The sequence below is a fragment of the Sinohyriopsis cumingii genome, unplaced genomic scaffold (assembly GCF_028554795.1).
Source record: "Sinohyriopsis cumingii isolate HCF-2022 unplaced genomic scaffold, ASM2855479v2 utg002626l, whole genome shotgun sequence".
NCBI classification, from domain to species: Eukaryota; Metazoa; Mollusca; class Bivalvia; order Unionida; family Unionidae; genus Sinohyriopsis; species Sinohyriopsis cumingii.
The window spans coordinates 546,500-567,086 of record NW_028316261.1 but is presented as its reverse complement, the minus strand read 5'-3'; the positions used below and the strand labels follow the sequence as shown (position 1 = coordinate 567,086).

Sequence of the window (20,587 nt, the reverse complement as noted above, 5' to 3'; positions counted from 1 at the left end):
AACATATGTATGTTCAGCTTCTTAATTTGGTTCGTTGAATCAATATTTTACTTATTTAAATTCTCTGATTGTAACAAATCTCTTTCAGCAACAGTAAATGTTATCAGTTAACTAACTGTATTATCTTCAAGTATATTTATTTCAATTGGTGAAATTTCTTCTGTCTTAGTACGTTTTTCTTTTTTCATTTCTTTTTCATTCTAACGGAGAGAAAAGGGGGGCCCAACAGTACGTCGAACATCTGGTTTTACAAGTTCTTCGTAATATATTGTTTTATTTATAATTTTTAAATATGGTTTGTCCACCCTATATTGTTCTTCATTTATCTTAAGAGGATGTTCAGCAACGCTTTATTTCATTAACTGATCAATACATCGTTGCTAAATTGCTGTACTAGTGCCAGGCGTTGTATTAGGAATGGCATCCTTTCGAGTTGTATTACCAATGTGACCGGAGTTGTATCAGGAATAGCATATTACGTGTAGTTGTATCAGCACAAAGACCATGAGTTTGGAGTTTTATCAACACTATAAACATAACTTGTCTCAGCAATAGTATAACTTGAAGCTGAATCAGCACTATCAATTGTATTAGGAATAGCATTATCTATAGTTGTATCAGCGCTATAACCGGAGATATATTAGGAATAGCATGCTATGGAGTTGTATCAGACCTAGGACCAAGACTTGTGTTAAGGATAGCACTACTGGGATCTGTATCAGCACTACGACTGGAGTTGTGTGATGTGTGATTTGTGTGATTTTGAATTTTTAACGTAGCTTTAACAATGTTGCAGTCATATCGCTACGATGTCTGCAGTTTGGCAGTTTATAGTGATGTCTAGCACTGGGGCATCATGCCGCAGACATGTAGCATGATGTCCTACCCAGTCACCATATCCTGACACCAGGCCGACCAGTCCTAACACTAGCCTCCTAATGTTGAGCGCCAAGCGAGACAGCTGTTAGTACCATTTTTGTAAGTCTTTGGCATGACTCGGCCGGGGATCGAACCCACAACCTCCCACATCCGAGGCGGACGCTCTAACCACTAGGCCACCGGAGCGGTGGCTGGAGTTGTGTTAGGAATATTGTCACGTGAAATTATATTAGAACTAGGACGAGGAGTTGTGAAATGAATAGCATCGCTTGGAGTTCTATTAGCACTACGAATGAAGCTGTATAATGAATAGCATCACGTATAGTCGTATAAGCACTAGGACCAGGAGTTTATTGGAATAGTATCACATGGAGCTGTATCAACACTAAGACCAAGAGTTGTATCAGGAAAAGCATTACTTGGAATTGTATCGACACCAGGAACAGAAGTTGTATTAGGAATAACATCGCTTATAGTTGTATCAGCACTAGGACCATTTGTTGTATCAACACTAGAACCTGATCTGTATTAGGTATAGCATCACTTGGATTTGTATCAGCACTAGGTCAAGGAGGTGTTTGTGAGAAATGGGGACCTATTACTTTAAAAAGTCAGTAACTATTAAACATATAGGTAACTTGAAAATAATGTGAAGGTGACTTGAAATAACTTTAAGATTATTTGAAAATAACTTAAATTGCTATTAAGGGAAACTTAAATGTATTTACAAAACAAATGGAAGAATTCAAACAAGTTCTTGAAAGTGAAACTTAAGAAAATTGTAAGGTTATCAAAACACCAGAAATGGTAACATCACAAAAAGTAAATGCTCCAGGTAGAGCTGAACTTTATAAACAATTTTAATACGTACACAAGAGTTCAGAAGCAAACTCAAAGAAAAACAAACAAACAAATACATGGTGTTCCTTCTGTGAGACGTAAGTACCGTACTTCTCGCGGATTGATTAATTTCGGGATGTCAGGGCTGCTTTGCATGCCTGCTTCTCCTGAGTTACTTCAATGCTACAACATGTAGTAGGCATGCATTACTTGATACGTATCATAGTAGTTGCTGCAATTGTATAATCATAGAAAAGATCAAGAAAATAACAAGTTACCGGAACTACAAAGATATCTTTCAAAAAGTGAAATAAAATGAATCAATTTCCGCAATTGATGTAAATTAATATTGAGTCATGAATAAATGTAATACACTTTGTGTCAATTAATGACAAGCGAAACGAACAACATGATTAACATAATTAAAGTTATTTACGAACAACATAATAAACGTGCCTTGCCATGTTACACATCATTAAACTCAACTCTTACAGTAAGTTACAGTGCCTTCTTGACCTTGTTGAAGAGGACTTTTAATATTAAAAATGTAAGTATCATGCTCAGTCATAGCCTCCAAAACAATTTCAGAAGTAAGCATGACAAATATATATATATATATATATATATATATATATATATATATATATATATATATATATATATATATATATATATATATATATATTAGTTTTATTATACACGTGGTGTCAAATTTTAAAAGAAAACGAATTAGAATGCTACTTACTCAGTTGATGTACTTCGTAATATGCTTCCTACTTACTCTATTTGACTTACATACTCTAACCCCAATAAGAACATCCTATTTAATTTTATGAAATATTCAAATACAGACATAATACTACAATTGCCGTTCCGAATTGCTATTGAAAACAAGACTGATATATACATATATTGGGAAAAGTTTTATCCGTCTGTTTTCATCATGCACCTTTTTGTCAGTATGAAAGCTGTGATAGATCAGCTTGGTGAGCATCAGACTCTTAATCTAAGGGTCACTGGTTCAATGTCCATCCAGACTAGCCACGTTGGCCGTCCTCTGTGTGTCTATGGACCAGAAACTTGCCTCTTGTTTACTTGGCACAATATGGTCAATAATATATTAAAAATGTCATCAAAGTCCACAAAAACTAATCTTTGCATATACAGGAATGACAAGTTGGGTTTTATTATTATCAAATTCTCTGAAAGAACCACCAAAACAAATATAGACAGTTTCCTTTCTTCAAAAATTAACAGTTCACCCAAGTTCAAAGCAAAATAAGTGATCTCTTTCAGAAATACAGAACACACCGGTCCAGTGTAATGAGTAGTAAATATGCACGTGCTTGCATTCTCCCAATATTTCATGGCATAAATTAACCAAGCACTATTTGAAAATATTCAATCTTTAAAAGTTGCGAATTTACCTCTAAAATGGATATTTAATGACTATGTCATTGTCGTTTTCTTATTTTCAATTCCCACTCATTTTCTGAAAATAACGGCCTAAAAGACATTTATGTACCCTGATTAGACATTATTCTGATAGGTATAAATGCACATTTCCGTCAGTACCAAAAGGTGAATGGATTAGTGGTGGATGGTGCGACGGGGGTGTTGGTTAAGAGAGATAATTAACCTCAAGAATTTATATTTAAACAAAAGATAATTTACTAAAATAAAAGACAAATTAATGGGTCAAATATGATTTTGTTCCATTTCTTGATGCAGTAGGTCACAATGTAATTTGTAAACGCTGTGGCATATATCTCAATGTATGATGGTAAGCAGAATAAATAGCAAAAGTTCTATATAAAACTCACATAAGGATCACATGTAAGTGTTCTTTATGGCTGGTCTTATGCACATTATAGTGTCATGTATGATGATTTACAAGCAATTTATGAGGAAGCACATCTGGAGCGTCAGAGGCAGACAGAACGGAAAATAGGTTGGGCGGATGGATTGATACAAAATAGGTAACACGTGGAACATTGTTTGTTTGCAAAAGCTCAACCAAAATTGTAACAACTGTAACTAGGTACATCATTCACCTCAGTTAGCCAGTTAGATCTCTAATATGTCTTTTAAAATGTATCGATTACTTCAGTGATGGGATGATCATGGTGTCCATACACAGCGCATAAAGTTCTATAGGATCAAAAGCAGTTGCTACAAGTCACATTGATCAGGTGGTCACCAACAGCAAACTAGCTGTATTGAAAATGTCAAGAGGACATTATACCTAAGGTTTAATTATATAAACAAAATACACTACAAGAAACAACGTAAATGAATGAACGCCGTATTCCAAACTAAATACACAAGCGCAGATATGTCATTACACAATGACATCATTATTAATGTGCACATAACTCCGCCCAGATAAATTTGAACTTAGTCGCGCGCTCGACATAACTTTCGAAAGAAAATGGCGTGTCTAGTATAAATTGAAATTTGCAGTCATATTGCGAATGAATGCGCATTGCAACAACTTTTCCATTTGATCAGGAATGAATATATTTTGGTATTTTGTTTCGATTCGACGAAAGTTTGTGATTTTGGACTGGATTCATCTGTGCAAATTATACATGAAATACATCAGATTGAAGTGGCGCGGGAGAAGCGTATTTACGTCTGCAAATGTGTTTCTGTTTCTGTCACTGAATGTTTGAAATCATAATGTGGGAAAAATATGAAGTCTTTCAATTGCAATTATCAAAAAGACGCTATGGAATTTAATGCTTATTTCATTTTGAGTGCAGTAAGGAGGATGCAGTTGCACTTATCATCGAAATTACAGCACAATTTCGAAATGTGTAATCCAGATTGAAAACCTATGACATGGCAAATGTAATTCGGATTTGCAGAATTAAGAAAATACATTTTGAGGAAATGCAGGATGTAAAACTGTAAGTATATTTTATTTTGCCATTCTTGTGACCAGGTAAAGAAGACAGTCTATGCCTTGTCACTTGTATGTTATTTGTAAGGACCTTATCTTCCGTCTTTTATATAATGTAGCTAGCCTAAATCCGTAACATTGTATCAACGCGGAATGCGCCAAAACAGCTGGGTTTTTTTGCAGTCCACGAAACATGTTTTAGTTCATTCAGAAAAAATTTAAACAACCACAACGTAAAGAGCCTCTTACGCGAGTGTACATGATTTGTGTACAAATCAGATTTGCTGGCGTCTGTGTCCATTGTTTGTTTACAATAGAAAGTAGTTCTTTTATGCACGTGAATCTGTATGTGTATTGTCGCGCGAGTTCAGTATCGGGTAATATTGAACGATTCTGACAATGTAAAGTTAACTGGGAAAAAATGAGCATATAATACTATGTTTATCTAAAATATAGTTACTGCCTAAAAGTCATATGTGCATCTAAAGGAAAAAGAAAATGAAGCGGATAGTAAAATTTGGCTAATCATACAGTTTCACAGAGTTTCTTATCTAACAGTTATTCATTTCATACAAAAGGACATTGCAAATACTAGCCAAATTTTGGTTAAACATGCATTGAGCCCAAAGTTGGTTTCTGCTTAGGAGCCATACATGTAGGTGATAAAGACAGAAATTGAAGCCAAAAACTACATTTTGGCTAAGCATGCATTTAACTACTTTGGGATAAGAGGTTTTATACCACAGCATAGTCCTGATTTGATTAAATGAAAAAAAAATTAATGAAATCGGAAGCTGTTATGATTATCTATAAAAAGGTGGTGATGATCAAACATAGTTCTCCTGTCTTACTACTGGCTGTCGGAAACAATGTTTACCTCTTACCCCTGGGATATTATCCGCAACTCTCTGCTCATCTTCTCCCGTCACGACTAGGAAGAATAACGTCATCTCTGTTATAAACTGACTGTAGTTCCTCCAAACGCTTTTGCTCTTCAACATGCATGCAGTCCAGCTGACGCATTAAGTCTCTTAATTTTGTGGATTTTAAATTAGGCAAACAGCCACTGTCCAGGTTTTCCTGAAATTGTGTTTTATTCATCAAACCACCTCACCAGTTGAAGAACCTTCGATAGTGGAATCGAAGCAGCCCAGAAGTGAAAGTTGTGTCCCCGGTGACATTTATTCCTCAAACTTGTCCATCATGGAACTGTCAGATGCTGGAATGTCTCCGGAAGCCGTCATCTCCAACCTGGACATGGTTTAGTTCTCAACAGGTTCTTCGATGTAAAATGTATGTGCAGACGCTGCCACCAACCTTGTGATGTTATCAAGGTGGAACTGTTTTCTGTTCGGTTACTAAAAGGACTGATGATGCCGATGCATATGTGAGAGCGATAACACCAAATCCCAGCTGACATTGTGAAATACGATTTAACTATTGAATTCTGTGTAATACTGCGAGCGAAAAGAAAAAATCAAAATGTCAGCTCCTGATATGTGAGACTGTGCGAATGTAAGTGGACTATACCATAACATATTACTTTCTGAGAGTGAATGCAATTTGCTGTGTGCAATGTAAGCGGTGAGGACAAAGTATCAGTTTATAAATAATTACATATTGGACACCAGATAACTAAAAAAATACCTTTGATTAAATAATTAACTAAAAGGGGTAGCGAATACATAACTACAGTGCAAATGTCAAGTTATCTGAATTAGTCGTATAATTTGGAAAAGACATGGAGCTAGTTAGGTAGACTGTGAACTGATCTGCTCATATTTAATGTCTTTAACCGACCCCTCTCTCACACAAGCACATATACACACATACACATACACAAATAAACACACACATTAACATAATTAGCTAATGTGAATTTAGTAAACGGGAATTAAATCGATGAACCACCGCCATCATCTACCTACATCAGGTGTGTGTGTCTGTGTACGTTTGTCTGTGTGGTTTGTATTCATTACATCCAGCTCAAAGTTGTCTCTATCTGTCTCATTTAATTTCTTATTTTAATTGTGTGATTGTTTTTGAGCGCATGTGAACTCGAAACTGCCTCTTCTGATAACTACTTACATCAGCTGTACATGTCTGTTCGCGTTTGAGTGCGTGCTTTGTACTTTTTTCATACCGTTGACACTAATCTAGCCTTCTCGCATTTAACTGGACTTTTATATCTAATTTAACCCTCGTGGTTTTTTTCTTGCAAGTGCATAATAAATTAAAAATGCCTTTTCCAACATCTACGTACATTAGTTATGTGTGTGTGTGTGTGTGTGTGTGCGCGCGCGCGCGCGCATTATGTGCGTGTGGTTTGCATACATTTGAATCAGTTCATGCTAATTTCTCTCATTTAACTGGATTATTAAGCTTCGTAATTAAAGTTTTATACTAGCCAATGAAGTCGAAACAACCACATCCATCACCTATCTACATCCTTTGCGTATGTGGTCTTTATTGATTTATTCGGCATACATAACTTTCTCTCTCCTTTGTTTACTCGCAAACACAATTACTTTGAAACATTTGCACTTTATTAAATGCATTTAAGTTTGCAATTTATATATTTTTCTAATTTATTATTAATTCATGAAAATAAAAATGTTGATTGTCAATCGATCTCTTTATTCTCATATAATTGGTACATCACATTATTTTGACAATGAACATCGTCGTCTTCTAGAAACTTATTGATTTCCTCCGAAACTACATGAATATTTCCGAACAATGAGTTGACACCGTGGTATAGAAATACGGAAACTGATTCAGCTACAATCTTGACATGCCCAATTATAGTTTCACTGCAACCGCAATCTGTTAAAAAGTGCTTTCTTAGTCATCCGTACTATTCATTGTAATTTTTTCATACATATTACAAGAAGTAAAATCATCACAAATTCTTTAAGAATGTGCGCAAAATTAGTCTGCCCTATCTTTCAGTTACTGCTTGGGGAAAATATAATACAGCAAGAGAAGAACAACGATACAAAGATAGTAAAATGAGAACAATAATAACAATAATGCGCAGTCCACTTGTATGCAGTACAAACATTATAATTCAAGTGGTTGCATTTATAATCCATTTTGTTCTAGATTTCTGATGAAGAGATATGAGCAGCAAATGTCAAGCAGAAAATGGCGAAATCGTATATGTTAGGAGATATGAGGTAACTTCTACTGTGTTCATCTCCCTCCCCCCCCCCATTTACTATTGTCGACAAGCTTGACCAGAAGATGCTGATCAAATATGCATTCTCACATTTGATTTATGTAAGTAAACGTTATAAAATGCACTGAGATGTCTTATATGTTTGAAAGTAAAGTATTTTGTAATTTCGTTCAAATCATTGTCATTATTTGTTTTCCATTTTCCTCCAGAGATATTGATGACAATAGAGAACGCAGGTGCGGCATTAGTCATTCCTCACTGCTCATTTCATAACTTTTTGCACGTTCCCCGCGCTATAACATATGCATTAACAAGTTTGTTGTTATAGTTCTTCTAAGTGACATTCCCATACATATCAAGGGTAGGTTATATCTGACAACTGCAGAGAAGATGCGGTTTAAAACGCAATTATACGTAAAGGATACAATAGACATCTATAATACTAAACGAATATGAGGTTTCAAGTATGGCAGATTTTACATAAAAGTATGTATTAGTGAAGAAACCAAAGCTAGATACAAGATAAATAAATTTATTTTAAAAAAGGACAAACAAAACAATAACTAACAAGTCAGTAGAACAGCGATGACTTATCGCTGACTCACGCTATAATCTTAATACAGCATGAACAGATCATGATATCCTAACAATGCAGATGTTTCTATCTTCCAACTAAATGAATGACTCAAGTAAAACCAAAGACCTTTGTCATGAATCAATTTATTTTACACACAATCCTAAGATTATTACTCAGACAACAATATCATGTTTTCTTACCTAATCATTCAACGAAACGTCGACTTTTAAAATAACAGGTTGAGGAAATTGTACAATTCAGATAGTAGCTTGAAGAAAGTGGATTTTTCAAGCAACACATCTCTAATACTATGGGAAGTATTGAACATCTTTATGATATAACAATGATATAATAATAAAACTGTCAAGGGGAATATAGAACTGTCAACATGAAGCAGGCATTGCTTTCACTAAAACAAAAACAGAACAAAATACGACAACTTAAAGTATACGGACATTATTTTCTGAGATTATGCAACTGAGAGTTTATATCACGATAAACGCAAAAAAACATTGCACATAATATATTGCACCATTTCATCTATAAGTCATTCAATTTTCTGCACAGCTCACACGACTGTAACATCCAACTTCATGTCACTAATCCCTCATCTTTCAGAAAGTTTCAATAACATCTGAAAGCACCAAAACAAATAAGTTAAAATGGTAAACCAGAGTGCAAAATTAGCGAAAACTAGTCTGTTATAAATATCTTTGAAATATTTAATCACTACTTTGTAAAACAGACTGTTTCTTTCTCTTTATATATATATATATATATATATATATATATATATATATATATATATATATATATATATATATATATATATATATATATAGGTAAGCTTCCTAAGTAACTAGCTCTTAATCCATCGTGATTATTATTTAGAACCTTCGATAATTTAATACTTTAATCAAAGATTTGTTGAAACAAATTCAAAGCCATAATTATCCGGCTATTTTCCGCATTTAAACTACGTAACATTTGATATTTGAAAGAAATTTTAGGATTCTGGACATTATTTGATCTAGACATACGCACTACATAATTTACAAGTCGGCTTGTAAATGCTACACAGAGAACAATTACTGCATTAGATAACAAACAAATTAAATTACAATTATAATGTGCTTTTAAATATAACTCTGCTTTTTCAAAAGGATAACATTTCAGGAACATTTTCAGGGTTTGTTTATAACCATATCATAATCGTGTTACCCCATGCAAATGCTAAATAAAATAACATTTCGAGAAGATTTCTTTGTGTTACGAACCAGTGACCTGACGAAGCAATTCACTCACCAGCATACAGTTTTATTGTGAATTTCACACATATAATTTATGATCTTCCCCCGTCCAAATTTATGCAATACACGTTTGGCTATTGCTTTATGGGCATCTAGTTACAAGGTACTTGTTTCCACGCTTTAATGTGCAATGATCCTTTCTAACGGATATATATTCCGTTAAGAGTAGTACATAACAATACACACAATTTATAAACTTTACAGCAATTTTGGATTCCTTACACCGCTAACTGTACAAATATATTTAAAGTTTAATGCGCCAATAGTTCGCAAGTGATTATCCTTAAAGCTTAAAGATCATTGTCAACCATTAATCATAGTTACAAACATATTTTTATTACAAAGAAAGAAGAAAAACCTCGCAGAGTGTTCAACGCGTACTTCAAATTAACTTTGCAAGTCATATATTCCCTTCGCAATGACCTAGTAGTAGCTCCATTATTCCATATCATTCACAGGGAATCAAAGAAAATAATCTTTGCAGTAATCATAAGCCCTCTCAAAAGATCAAAAGTCGCTTACAGTAAAATAACCCATACAATCAAATGTAATAAGGCTTTGCCAGATTTACCTTGTACTGACACAAACACGTGATATATTGAAATTAAAAATTAGTACCAATTTTTAAAAAAAAATAACACAATTTGTAGAAATAAAATAACTAAAGCAGCAAACATTGTTTACAGCTTGAAGAAATAAGTGTGAATATTTAAGAAAACTTGAAATTAATCCAGTTTGAATATTTCATTAGACTTCTTTGCAAATAAACTTGAATTTGTAACATCAGAAGTTATATGCAAATCTCGAACAACAAAATACACTACAATTGAATTTACTACACCCTTTTTCGCCTGTGTAAAATGCATTGGTCTCCTTAAGAATGTCATGCATATCCGGTAATTGAACCGTTAATGCAACACACAATGATATAGTTGTCAAAACTGCATCGCTACTGTAACGCTTGGAATCTATCTTGATCTGCATGTTCAAAAAATGAAATATCTGTTCTCAATGAGAAGCTATGAATTACGAAATTTCAGTTTTAAACGACATGGTCATTTAGATTGCCATTACATATCAAGGAACGTTGCCTCAAAGAACATTTTTTTAAGACTTAAAAATAAGATTATTTTAAAAAGATAAACATAAAATCAGAACTAAATATTCTCGAATGGTGAAAGCATAATGGGTATAATGAATAACCATCTCACAAAAGAGAATTTTGATAGAGAATATTGGAACGTTGTCATAATCTAGTTAATTTGAATAAGTGACAGACATTATTTTTCGACATGATAATATAATAGCTGAATAACACTAAAGAGAAACAAAACTTCGATTAAATTTCTTGGATTTAAATTTAACATAATAAACAAGTGAATTGCACAATTAAAGCTATTACGACATAAAACTATACGACTATTGAAAGAAGCCTTAAAGAATACAAGCTATATGAATCCAATTCAACAAAGAAAGAAATTGACAAATGCAAAATATAATTGCTCAAAAAGCCAGCTGGTAAAATTATACAGAAAATAGATAAAGTCATATGACAAAGAGAATCTTGAGAAAATCTTGAGGAAATCAATTTTGGATCAGAAAATCTTTTGCATTATTGTTTGCAGGAAAGAAAGAAAGAGTGGCACTTACTGACACTGGAATCTCAGATTTACACAGTTGCCATTACCGAGGTTTCATCACATAATTTCTCTCTGTGTCTTTTAATTGTGGCAAGCACTGGTACCGGTACAAACGATCCGCAAGTTGTCTATTTTCTGTGCAAATAATCAAGCATTAGAAAGACTATGAACGTACAGCATAAATAGGATGATAGTGATTATTAAGACATATGTGCAACAAATATATTCATGCAACGCAGTCGTTGTATTAGTAGCTTCATACAATCGGCAAATGGTTGTCAAAATTGTGAAAGATAGATAGTTTGGTACATTTTGGAAAGCTTAAATCAAAACTTTTTTACCTTAAAAATAATGTGTCGGTCGTTAACTTTAATTATCCTGAAATTGACAATTTAATTTAGTCCTTTCTGCAAAATCTTCCATCAGTACCTACAGTGTGTGTGTGTGTGTGTGTGTTCATAAAAATTACGCATTTTCATAAAATTAATTGATTGTTAGTTTTGCTTGATCTAAATTATCTGCTAAAATTTTGTATTGATAAATCCTGGGTTCAACAAATACGAAAGATTTTGTAAGTTTAGGGACACAGTCTCTACACATCTTGGGAGCTATCTTTTGAGGTTTGTAATCTATATAAAACAAAAATGACGGCTTGCTAAATTTAGACGATGCAAAATTGAAAGCACATTCCGAGATAAACGTTTTAATTACTACTGATTCGGATTGAATGTAGCGGCGTATGCTTTATCAACGGTACAATAATCTAGTTGATCCTTAGCACACACCTATTAAAAGCAGTGTATTTCAAAGCAGCCTGTACATGGGAAAGTGAAGCAACGCTTCGTATTAGACGAGTTTATATGTAGAGACAATCACCATTGCCGAAAAGTAATCCCTAACTGGGAATCATTTATTATGTAACTCTGAATAAAATATCCATTGAATGTATGCATACATTACCTTCATTAAGAGGCAAAAAGCTAATACTGTTTAAGTTCTGGAACATATTGTAGAGTATGAGCGTTAATTTGCTGCTGTTAGAGGTGCTTTACCTTGCCGCGGCAAAGCCAGCCCCCAAGGTATGTTCAGAATGGTAATATATTTGCAGAATGCTCAAATTTAAAGACAGAGACGTACAAGATCTAAGATAGCTACACATGTGTTGGCCACATAACACGTGTGTAGAATATTGTTATAACTTACTCAACAAAGTGCAACTTTGATGTCAAATGAGATATGACAAAACAATGAAATAGACAAATAAATATCAGCAAATTTGTATGGCAGAAGTGTTAAACAGGGAAATCACAGCTATCATTTTGCAATAATAATTGTTATCCCTAATAACTCGATGCATTACTGTAATGGTCAAAAACAACGAGTTTACCTAACCGATAATACTTCGCCATTGTTATGTATATGTAATTTAACTGTTTGTCTGTTAGTGTTTCTAAAAAAATATTTCATTACATGTTATTGTAATGTAACATTGTTTGCTGGACTTGACCTTGTCCAAAAATGAATCATTTCTGCTTGACCTGAATGATTTGTTTATATTTTTTTATATTTCATTTATGTAAACAACTAATAATAGCTTCATTTTTCTCTATGTATATGAGCTTATTAACCAAATTATTTTTCAAGTAAACAAGAAGTGGAAAATATGTTGATCTGGATCAGGTTTTGGAGATTCCCACGTGAATTTTATAGCATGTAGCATGATGTCCCACCCAGTCACATTATCCTGACACCGTGCCGACCAGTCCTAACACTAAACTCTTAATGCTGAGCGCCAAGCGAGGCAACTGTTAGTACCATTTTTATTTGTCTTTGGTATGACGCGACCGGGGATCGAACCCAGGACCTTCCACATTTGAAGCGGACGCTCTAGCCACTAGGCCACCGGAGCGGTTAAGACCATAGACTCGTAATACCATTTCAAATGACTAACAAATACGACTATTCCAAATAGTTCCATTTCGGAACAAAGAGTGTGTGCAGTGCCGGATTACCTAGTAACACAGTAAGCACGTCCTTAGGGCACCCGCTAAATAGAGCATAAGAAAAATAATTCATATTAATTGTTGATGATAAAATTGAATGTTTTATATATGACCATATCGATCTGCATGTACAAGTAGTTTGATCTGGAATGATGGCAACACAAATAGTTTCCGTTTTAGCTTTTAATATCGTTTTTCTTTCGCGTTTCACATTTGGGGGGGGGTAATTTTTTTCAGTGCTTGGGCCCCTGGAAGGCCTTAATCTGGCACTATGTGTGTCTGTGTGTGTGTCTGTGTGTGTGATTTGTATTTTTAACGTAACTTTAACAATTTTTCAGTCATATCGCTATGATGTCTGCAGTGTGGCAGTTTATAGTGACGTCTTGCACTGAGGCATGATGCCGCAGACACGTAGCATCATCTCCCAACCTGTCGCATTATCCTGACACCAGGCCAACCAGTACTTAGACTAACCTCTGAATGATGAGCGTCAAGTGAGGTAGTTGACAGTACCACATTTATAAGTCTGTGGTATTGTTCGGCCGAGGTTCGAACACGCGATTTTCCGCATCCGAGGCGGACGCTCTAACAATTTTGGCAACCGGAGCAGTTTCAGAAAGAAGAGTCCTTCCTGTTGCTTCCGTAAAGCTCGCCTTTACAGCTGCTTTCTAATTAAGGTGAAAAGAAATAAGTTGCTTTTCACGATCGGTTGCAGACGCTGAAAGTCGTAGTAAGGAAGTAAAGTTCAAGGCATCTAAAGCACGCTGGCTACCAGTCTTTATAGTATTAACGGCAAAGAAACTATCACGATGAGTGATTTTTAAGTAGTAATCGAACAATCAAAGTAAGTTCATTCAGTGGCGTCACTAGGGGTGTGCGGGGGTGTGGGTCGCATTGAGTGATACCATCAAAGGGGGTGACACCAAAATGACTTTCTATTTAAAAAAATCAAATTTTGGTGCATGAAGAGGTCCATGGGGTTGACACGATGAGTTACCGCATATGACTGTCAATACAGTTTTGAATTTTGGTGCAGTAAGGAGGTCCATGGGGTGACACCATGAGTTACCGCACATGACTGTCCGTACAGTATTGAATTTTTATGCAGGAAGGAGGTCTATGGGGTGACACCATGTGTTACTACACTGGGTGACACCAACCCTAGTCACGCCATTGAGTTAATTGAAGACATGTTTTAAACAACACTTCTTCAAATGCACAGTTGATGACATTTAAAAACATTAAATTGGAACAGGAAAAAAACTTCCATGGTATAATTTGTAATTTCTTTGTAAATGAAGCACGAAACAAAAATGAAACTACGTTACAGATTTATTTGTAAATGATGATGCAACCTGAAAGAAATCCAAACATGCAACAGACAAGTAAACCTTTATCTAATCAGACGAAACAGGGGGTAACAAACTGTCTTTTAGGAAAAGAAACTACGCCAGATTTTGAGCATATAAGGATTTTCACACGCTAATACCTTCTTGTAAAACCATGAGTTCTGTCTTTAAAGCGGTGTACGAATTAAACATGCCGCCCAAAATATTCGAATCCATGTTAATGTTGTTAATTATCTGAATATCTTGGTTTTGACCAGAACCGGAAGAGTGCCTGTCTGAAATTAAACAATGAAAAATGAACATGCGCATTTTTTTCTTTATAAATTTAGAAAATGAACAATTGAGAATTGAAGTTTTTAATGATCAAGTAACGATATTCCGTTCCTTGCATCGGCAACTTCAGTGATAAATAAAAGATTCTATCTTCTTCCATGACTGTGTCTTTCATCAGTGCATATTTTAAGAAAACAAATAAACAGTCTTCTGAAAAAGAGCTCAAACGGGCTTTTTATTGCGTTTGTTTTAAAGGAATTATACCTGATGATGGTCTCTTAATTAGACTTCAGTTTATGTGGTATCGATGCAAATTGAGTAAATAAAGGTAATAAATATCTAATGATAAAGGAATCCATGTAACTCATAAAAAAGAAATCTTCCAGAACAACTCGGAGAAATTGTGCCCGTCATAAACACAATGATAGGTTATTTTCTTTGCAGGTTATAATATCAAGGTTTTAGCAAAATAAATACTCCTCTTTAAAACTATGCAATTGATCTGCAATCTTTCATTCACAACTATGTTTAAAAACTATTAAATACATTTATTTGTATTTATGTGCGTTGTTCCTTCCAGTTTTGCATTCAATCTTCTTGACAAGCTACGAGGACACAATTGAAAATGAAGTTTTTTTAAACAAAATCTTAACTGAGAATTAATTGTGCATATTATTATCGTAGATTGAACAGTAATCAATAGCGTTTTTAAAAAAAAAAGTAATGTACCTGTCGGCTCACTTGGTCTTTGAAGTGGTGCTCGTTTCTTGGTACACTCCTCAGCTTGTATTGCATTTTTGTGTTTGGTTTTAACTACAAAGAGGCAAACACGCTGTGGTAATAACTGCATATATTTATATAGGAAGGTGTATATACGATTGCCTATCAAGATAGAGACAGGTAGGTCAACATGGGTATATAAATTTTACAAACTTTTACAAAGATTTTTGTCCACGTAGCAGTTAAATTGTCGTTTCTGAAATGAACAGTTTTCTATTTCTTATATCACAGGCTATGGACGCTAATATGCCTCTACAAAGATTCATTTCAACATTTCAAGTGTCGTTGTTCAGGATCTTGAGTATAAAACAATGGCACTAAGACAACAATACGTTGGATAAAAGCTTCTATTTGTTTCCAATTCTTTCAGTCATTGAACATTTCTATGTACCGTGAAAAGAAATTGTGCTGACAGATTTCATAAAATTGATACTATAATGGTTTTCTTAAAAAATAATTATTTTTTATTCAAAACAATTGCATGGTACCTTAATCATAGAACAATAACAAAACACCAAAATAACTCTTTATATTGTTCATATATTTATTATAAAGTCACGAGAATAAATCTGATTTTCAATCCTGAACGAACATTTCTTATAATTGTGTCTTAGACTGGCACACAATTAAATGGAAAATAACTTATTTATTCTGGAATAGTTTCCTCCTACTTATTGAATGAGCACACATCAATTATCACCACAAACTCAACAAAAATCTTTTGGCAATGAATTATGTGCAATATGTAATACAATTTTATAAATATGTACACTTTTAATGCATTTTAGAAAGGTCCATGGTATAATAAACAGATGAACGATGATACAACTGTCTCCATTTCATCCTGCGTGATATGGAGGAAACGTACATATGAGTATGTGTGTGCTTTGGATTTTTAACGTAGCTTTAACAATTGTTCAGTGATATCGCTACGACGTTTGCAGTGTGACAGTTTATAGTGATGTATAGCAGCGGGGCATTTTGTAGCAGACATGTAGCATCATGTCCCGCCCTGTCACATTATCCTGACAGCAGGCCGACCAGTCCTACCATTAGCCTCTAAATGCTGATGGCCAAGCGAGGCAGTTGCTAGTACCATTTTATGTCTTTGGTATGACTCGGGGTTTCGAACCCACGACCTCCCGCATCCAAGGCGGATTATCTAACCGCTGGGCCAAATACATAAAAACATAAAATCATGAAAAGTAAATTTGATTCTCTCTCTCTCTCTCTCTCTCTCGGTATGTATGTATGTATGTATGTATGCATGCATGCATGCATGTATGTATGTATGTATGTATATATGTATGTATTGCTAAGATCAAACTGAATTAGGCTTGGGTGTCCACGTAAAGTATGCTGCCATCTATTGCTCATTACCTTCTGACTGAATTGCATGGTGAAGGTCTTAATGTAAGATTTAGTTTTTGATTTAGTGTGATAACAGATTAGCTCAACACGAACGGGAATGGAAATAAGAATGTTGTATGCATGGTGTTGGCATAAAATAAGTGAACAGACTTTACCTAACATGCGTCTTTTCCGAAAATACCGTACTACGAGGAAAGCCCCTATTATCATCGTTATTACTAGCAGTAAAACGACGAGGACAATTATGAACAGTATTTGCAGTGGCCCGAAGTTCGTTGTATCTTGTGGATTCGGAACTGAAAAGAGAGATTATTAAACTACCCAAATGACTATATAATGAACAGAATGTATCATGGGGAATTTCTTGTCTTTACAATGGAATATTTCTCAAATGTAGACAAAAGAGATTTAAGACAGAATTATTTTTTAAGCATTTCGGGAGAAGGAAAGACTTACTGCATTCTTTTATTTGATAACTTTGAAAAGATTTTGGATGCAAAATGCTTTGACACATTAAAGTTTTGCAGTCTGTCAATAATGTTTGGGGGGTAGTGAAATTTTACTGCAAAACCAGTGGTTCCAAGCTCGAAACTCGCGTCATCCGATTTTTTTAAAATCATTATATTCAAATTTTTATTGTACTCGTGCGACCCAATTTTTTTTACTTTTTAAATTTTATTTTGAAACTTTTTCATGACACCTGTCTGCCAAACAAAAGGTCGCGAGTCCGAAACGCGGAGCATCTCATTTGTTTTTACTGTTTTATTCTATGTTGAAACTCGCGTATCGTAAATTTTATATATTTTGTCATATTTTATGTGGAAACTTTTTTTTAAAACTCGCGCATCCCAATTTTATTAAATATTACTTCAGTTCTTGGAAGGTCAATTTTAACTAGCATTTGATATATTTTTGAAAGCCTTAGTGAGCACAAAATTTGAATCATGTGAAATGTACTTAAATATCAGTAGTGTACCCTTTATTAGAAATAAGCAAATATGTACTACTGTCGTTGTTACCTGATGAAGCAACTACACAATCAACCTTTTTACAACTGACATTAGTTCAGACAGAAGTTAAGTCAAGCGATGCTAAAGTTATACGCTAACTTGTTCTGATATATCAATGTGGCGCACTTACCTATCATGACATTATATATAAATTTTATATGTAACAATATTTGATCCTGCTATTGCCTACGCATTCGCATTATGTAAGTGGTATCATCATGTTAAAGAAAGAAAATTGAGCATGATGTATCATTCATATCATCTTATTTTAGAGCCTTTAGAGGATGGTGTTTAAATAAATCATTCGTAATGAAACAGTCCCATGTTTAATACCGTTTACAGTATGCATTTCAGTTGGATTCTTTGTGTGAATATCATCCTTAGCGCGAGTACTGTAAGTTATGGAAGAAATATAATTCGGTGTACAAAACTCAAATTTATTCCCATTAAGGCATTCAATCCTCGGTTCGTACGGACAGCAGAACAACAGTTTACCGGTCCACGAAGACTTCAGTATCAAGTGACTGTCATTACCCTATAAAGAAAATATTTGCTTCATATATTATAGCCAGGCAATGATATCATAGTCATGCAATGATGAAGGATTGGAGTATCACTGATGAGTGTTACACAAGGGGGTTGGTTTTTAAAAGAAAGAAACAATATTTGTAACAAAGTATCTGCTAAGTATCTAGCTGGTTTTGTTTCGTTTTATTTTTTTATTTTTTCTTCTTGCAAATCAAAATCGAGACATTTCTATCATAAAAGTATACATATATATATATATATATATATATATATATATATAATAGCAAAGTTAAATGCAGTCAAAAATGTGTTCTTAAAACTACAAATAAGATAAGATAATACGCGATAACGGTTTCTCTTTGTAAAGAAATCGAGGTAGGCATGAGGGAAGCAAGACTAAGAGAAAAAAATGCATGAATATACTCGAGCAACCAGTTCAAGAAAGAACTGTACTGATGAAAGATATTGGTGGTAGTAAGCACGGAATATGTGCTACACTGATGAATGCCTACATTATCAATGGAAGAAACGCTTACAGAGGGAATTATCACTGCGACGACACAGCCTTTTTCTGCACAAACATAGTATTGTAACCCATATACATTCTTGAGTAACTCTGGTTAATTTCTGTATCTAGTGTTACGGGCGAGGGTCTACAGAATATCATAAAATAATTGAAGTAACTTAACTGAAAGATAAAGACTTTTCAAATATAAAAATTGCCAAACTTAATTCAGTTCTGTATCAAAATATTATTTAGGAGTACAAAGATTGGAGGTGAAATTTCTTGCATGAATCGATCAAAATGTTTCTTTTCAGTACATAAGGTTTTGATGTTTGGGGCTTAACGCCATTTTTCAGCACTTGATACATGGTACCCAGAATAACTGGTGGAGGAAAACCCCGAGAAAACCCTGTGTGAACGAAAGATTCGGTGAAGGTGAGTGCTTTTGACCACTCGGAAACCACGTCCATATCCTTCAGTGGTTCACAGATCTGAGGTCAAGGTGAATCTGGTCTTCAAGTTATTTTCTGCATGATAATTCAAGTGTACAGTGGCTGTTGCATGCTGAATAATACTTTGTGCAGGCGGAATATGTAATATGTGATTACATGCTGGTTCTTTTCAAATGTGATTAGCTTTAAAACAACATATCTTCCAAACGTTTCTGAGGCCATACTGAGCTCATGTTTGTTTCTATCAAATATAGGAAACATGGAAACAGTTAAATTAACAAAATTAAAAGAAATGTATAATTTCTAATATCTGATGAAGATATATACACATCTCGACAATAGAACCAGTTTCTTGATATTGTAACAAATACTTTGGTTTTTTTAAAAATATAATTTCAGTCTGAGTTGGCTTACCTAACTCCAGGGCTAACATTGAGCAAATTGCGTTATGTGTTAAGCTCAGGGATTTTCCAACGCAAACATTGCCAGCCAATTTACAAAAATTAGAAAGACAACTATCAAAACCAGCTAAATTATCATCTTTATTGTTTGTGCATTTTTTTACAATTTCATGCATGTATGTATGTGTGTGTGTGTGTGTGTGTGTGTGTGTGTGTGTGTGTGTGTGATATCTCTTTTAAAATACTAAATGACACAGTCAATTGCTAGTAATGCATATATGCTTACGCTCCAGTCCTTTCTGTTAATATCGACTGCTTTTAGGTATGCAAAAATATTCATAATATTGCTGTCCCATAATGTTCAAACTATCACTATTCGATTAGCATCACAAATGTTGAGCTGAGAAATCATTTGCAATAATCATTCAAGAGACATACCACAGGGTCCTGCTCTCGTTCAAGTCTCCATTCCGTTAATAAATGTGGTTTGCCGCAGGTCTTCATCGAACAAGAAACGAGATGGTTCGAAAGAATTGTTATGGTCGGCTTGCAGTTAAATATTGGCGGTTCTGTAAATATCGCC

The 20,587-nt window shown here is 34.3% G+C and overlaps 1 protein-coding gene across 1 annotated transcript in view; it reads right to left on the bottom strand.

The window, feature by feature from the left end:
- Positions 1-8,321: 8,321 nt before the first annotated feature.
- The window catches only part of LOC149770148 (uncharacterized), a 30,570-nt gene continuing 18,304 nt past the window's right edge, over positions 8,322-20,587 (bottom strand). Inside the window, exons 5-11 of the mRNA XM_089949331.1 lie at positions 20,443-20,573; positions 18,452-18,653; positions 17,264-17,404; positions 15,687-15,770; positions 14,825-14,959; positions 11,343-11,467; positions 8,322-9,016 (exon numbers count right to left, since the gene is read on the bottom strand). Coding sequence (XP_089805457.1) covers positions 11,376-11,467; positions 14,825-14,959; positions 15,687-15,770; positions 17,264-17,404; positions 18,452-18,653; positions 20,443-20,573 — 785 coding nt within the window. The 3' untranslated portion in view covers positions 8,322-9,016; positions 11,343-11,375. The remainder of the gene's footprint in view (positions 9,017-11,342; positions 11,468-14,824; positions 14,960-15,686; positions 15,771-17,263; positions 17,405-18,451; positions 18,654-20,442; positions 20,574-20,587) is intronic.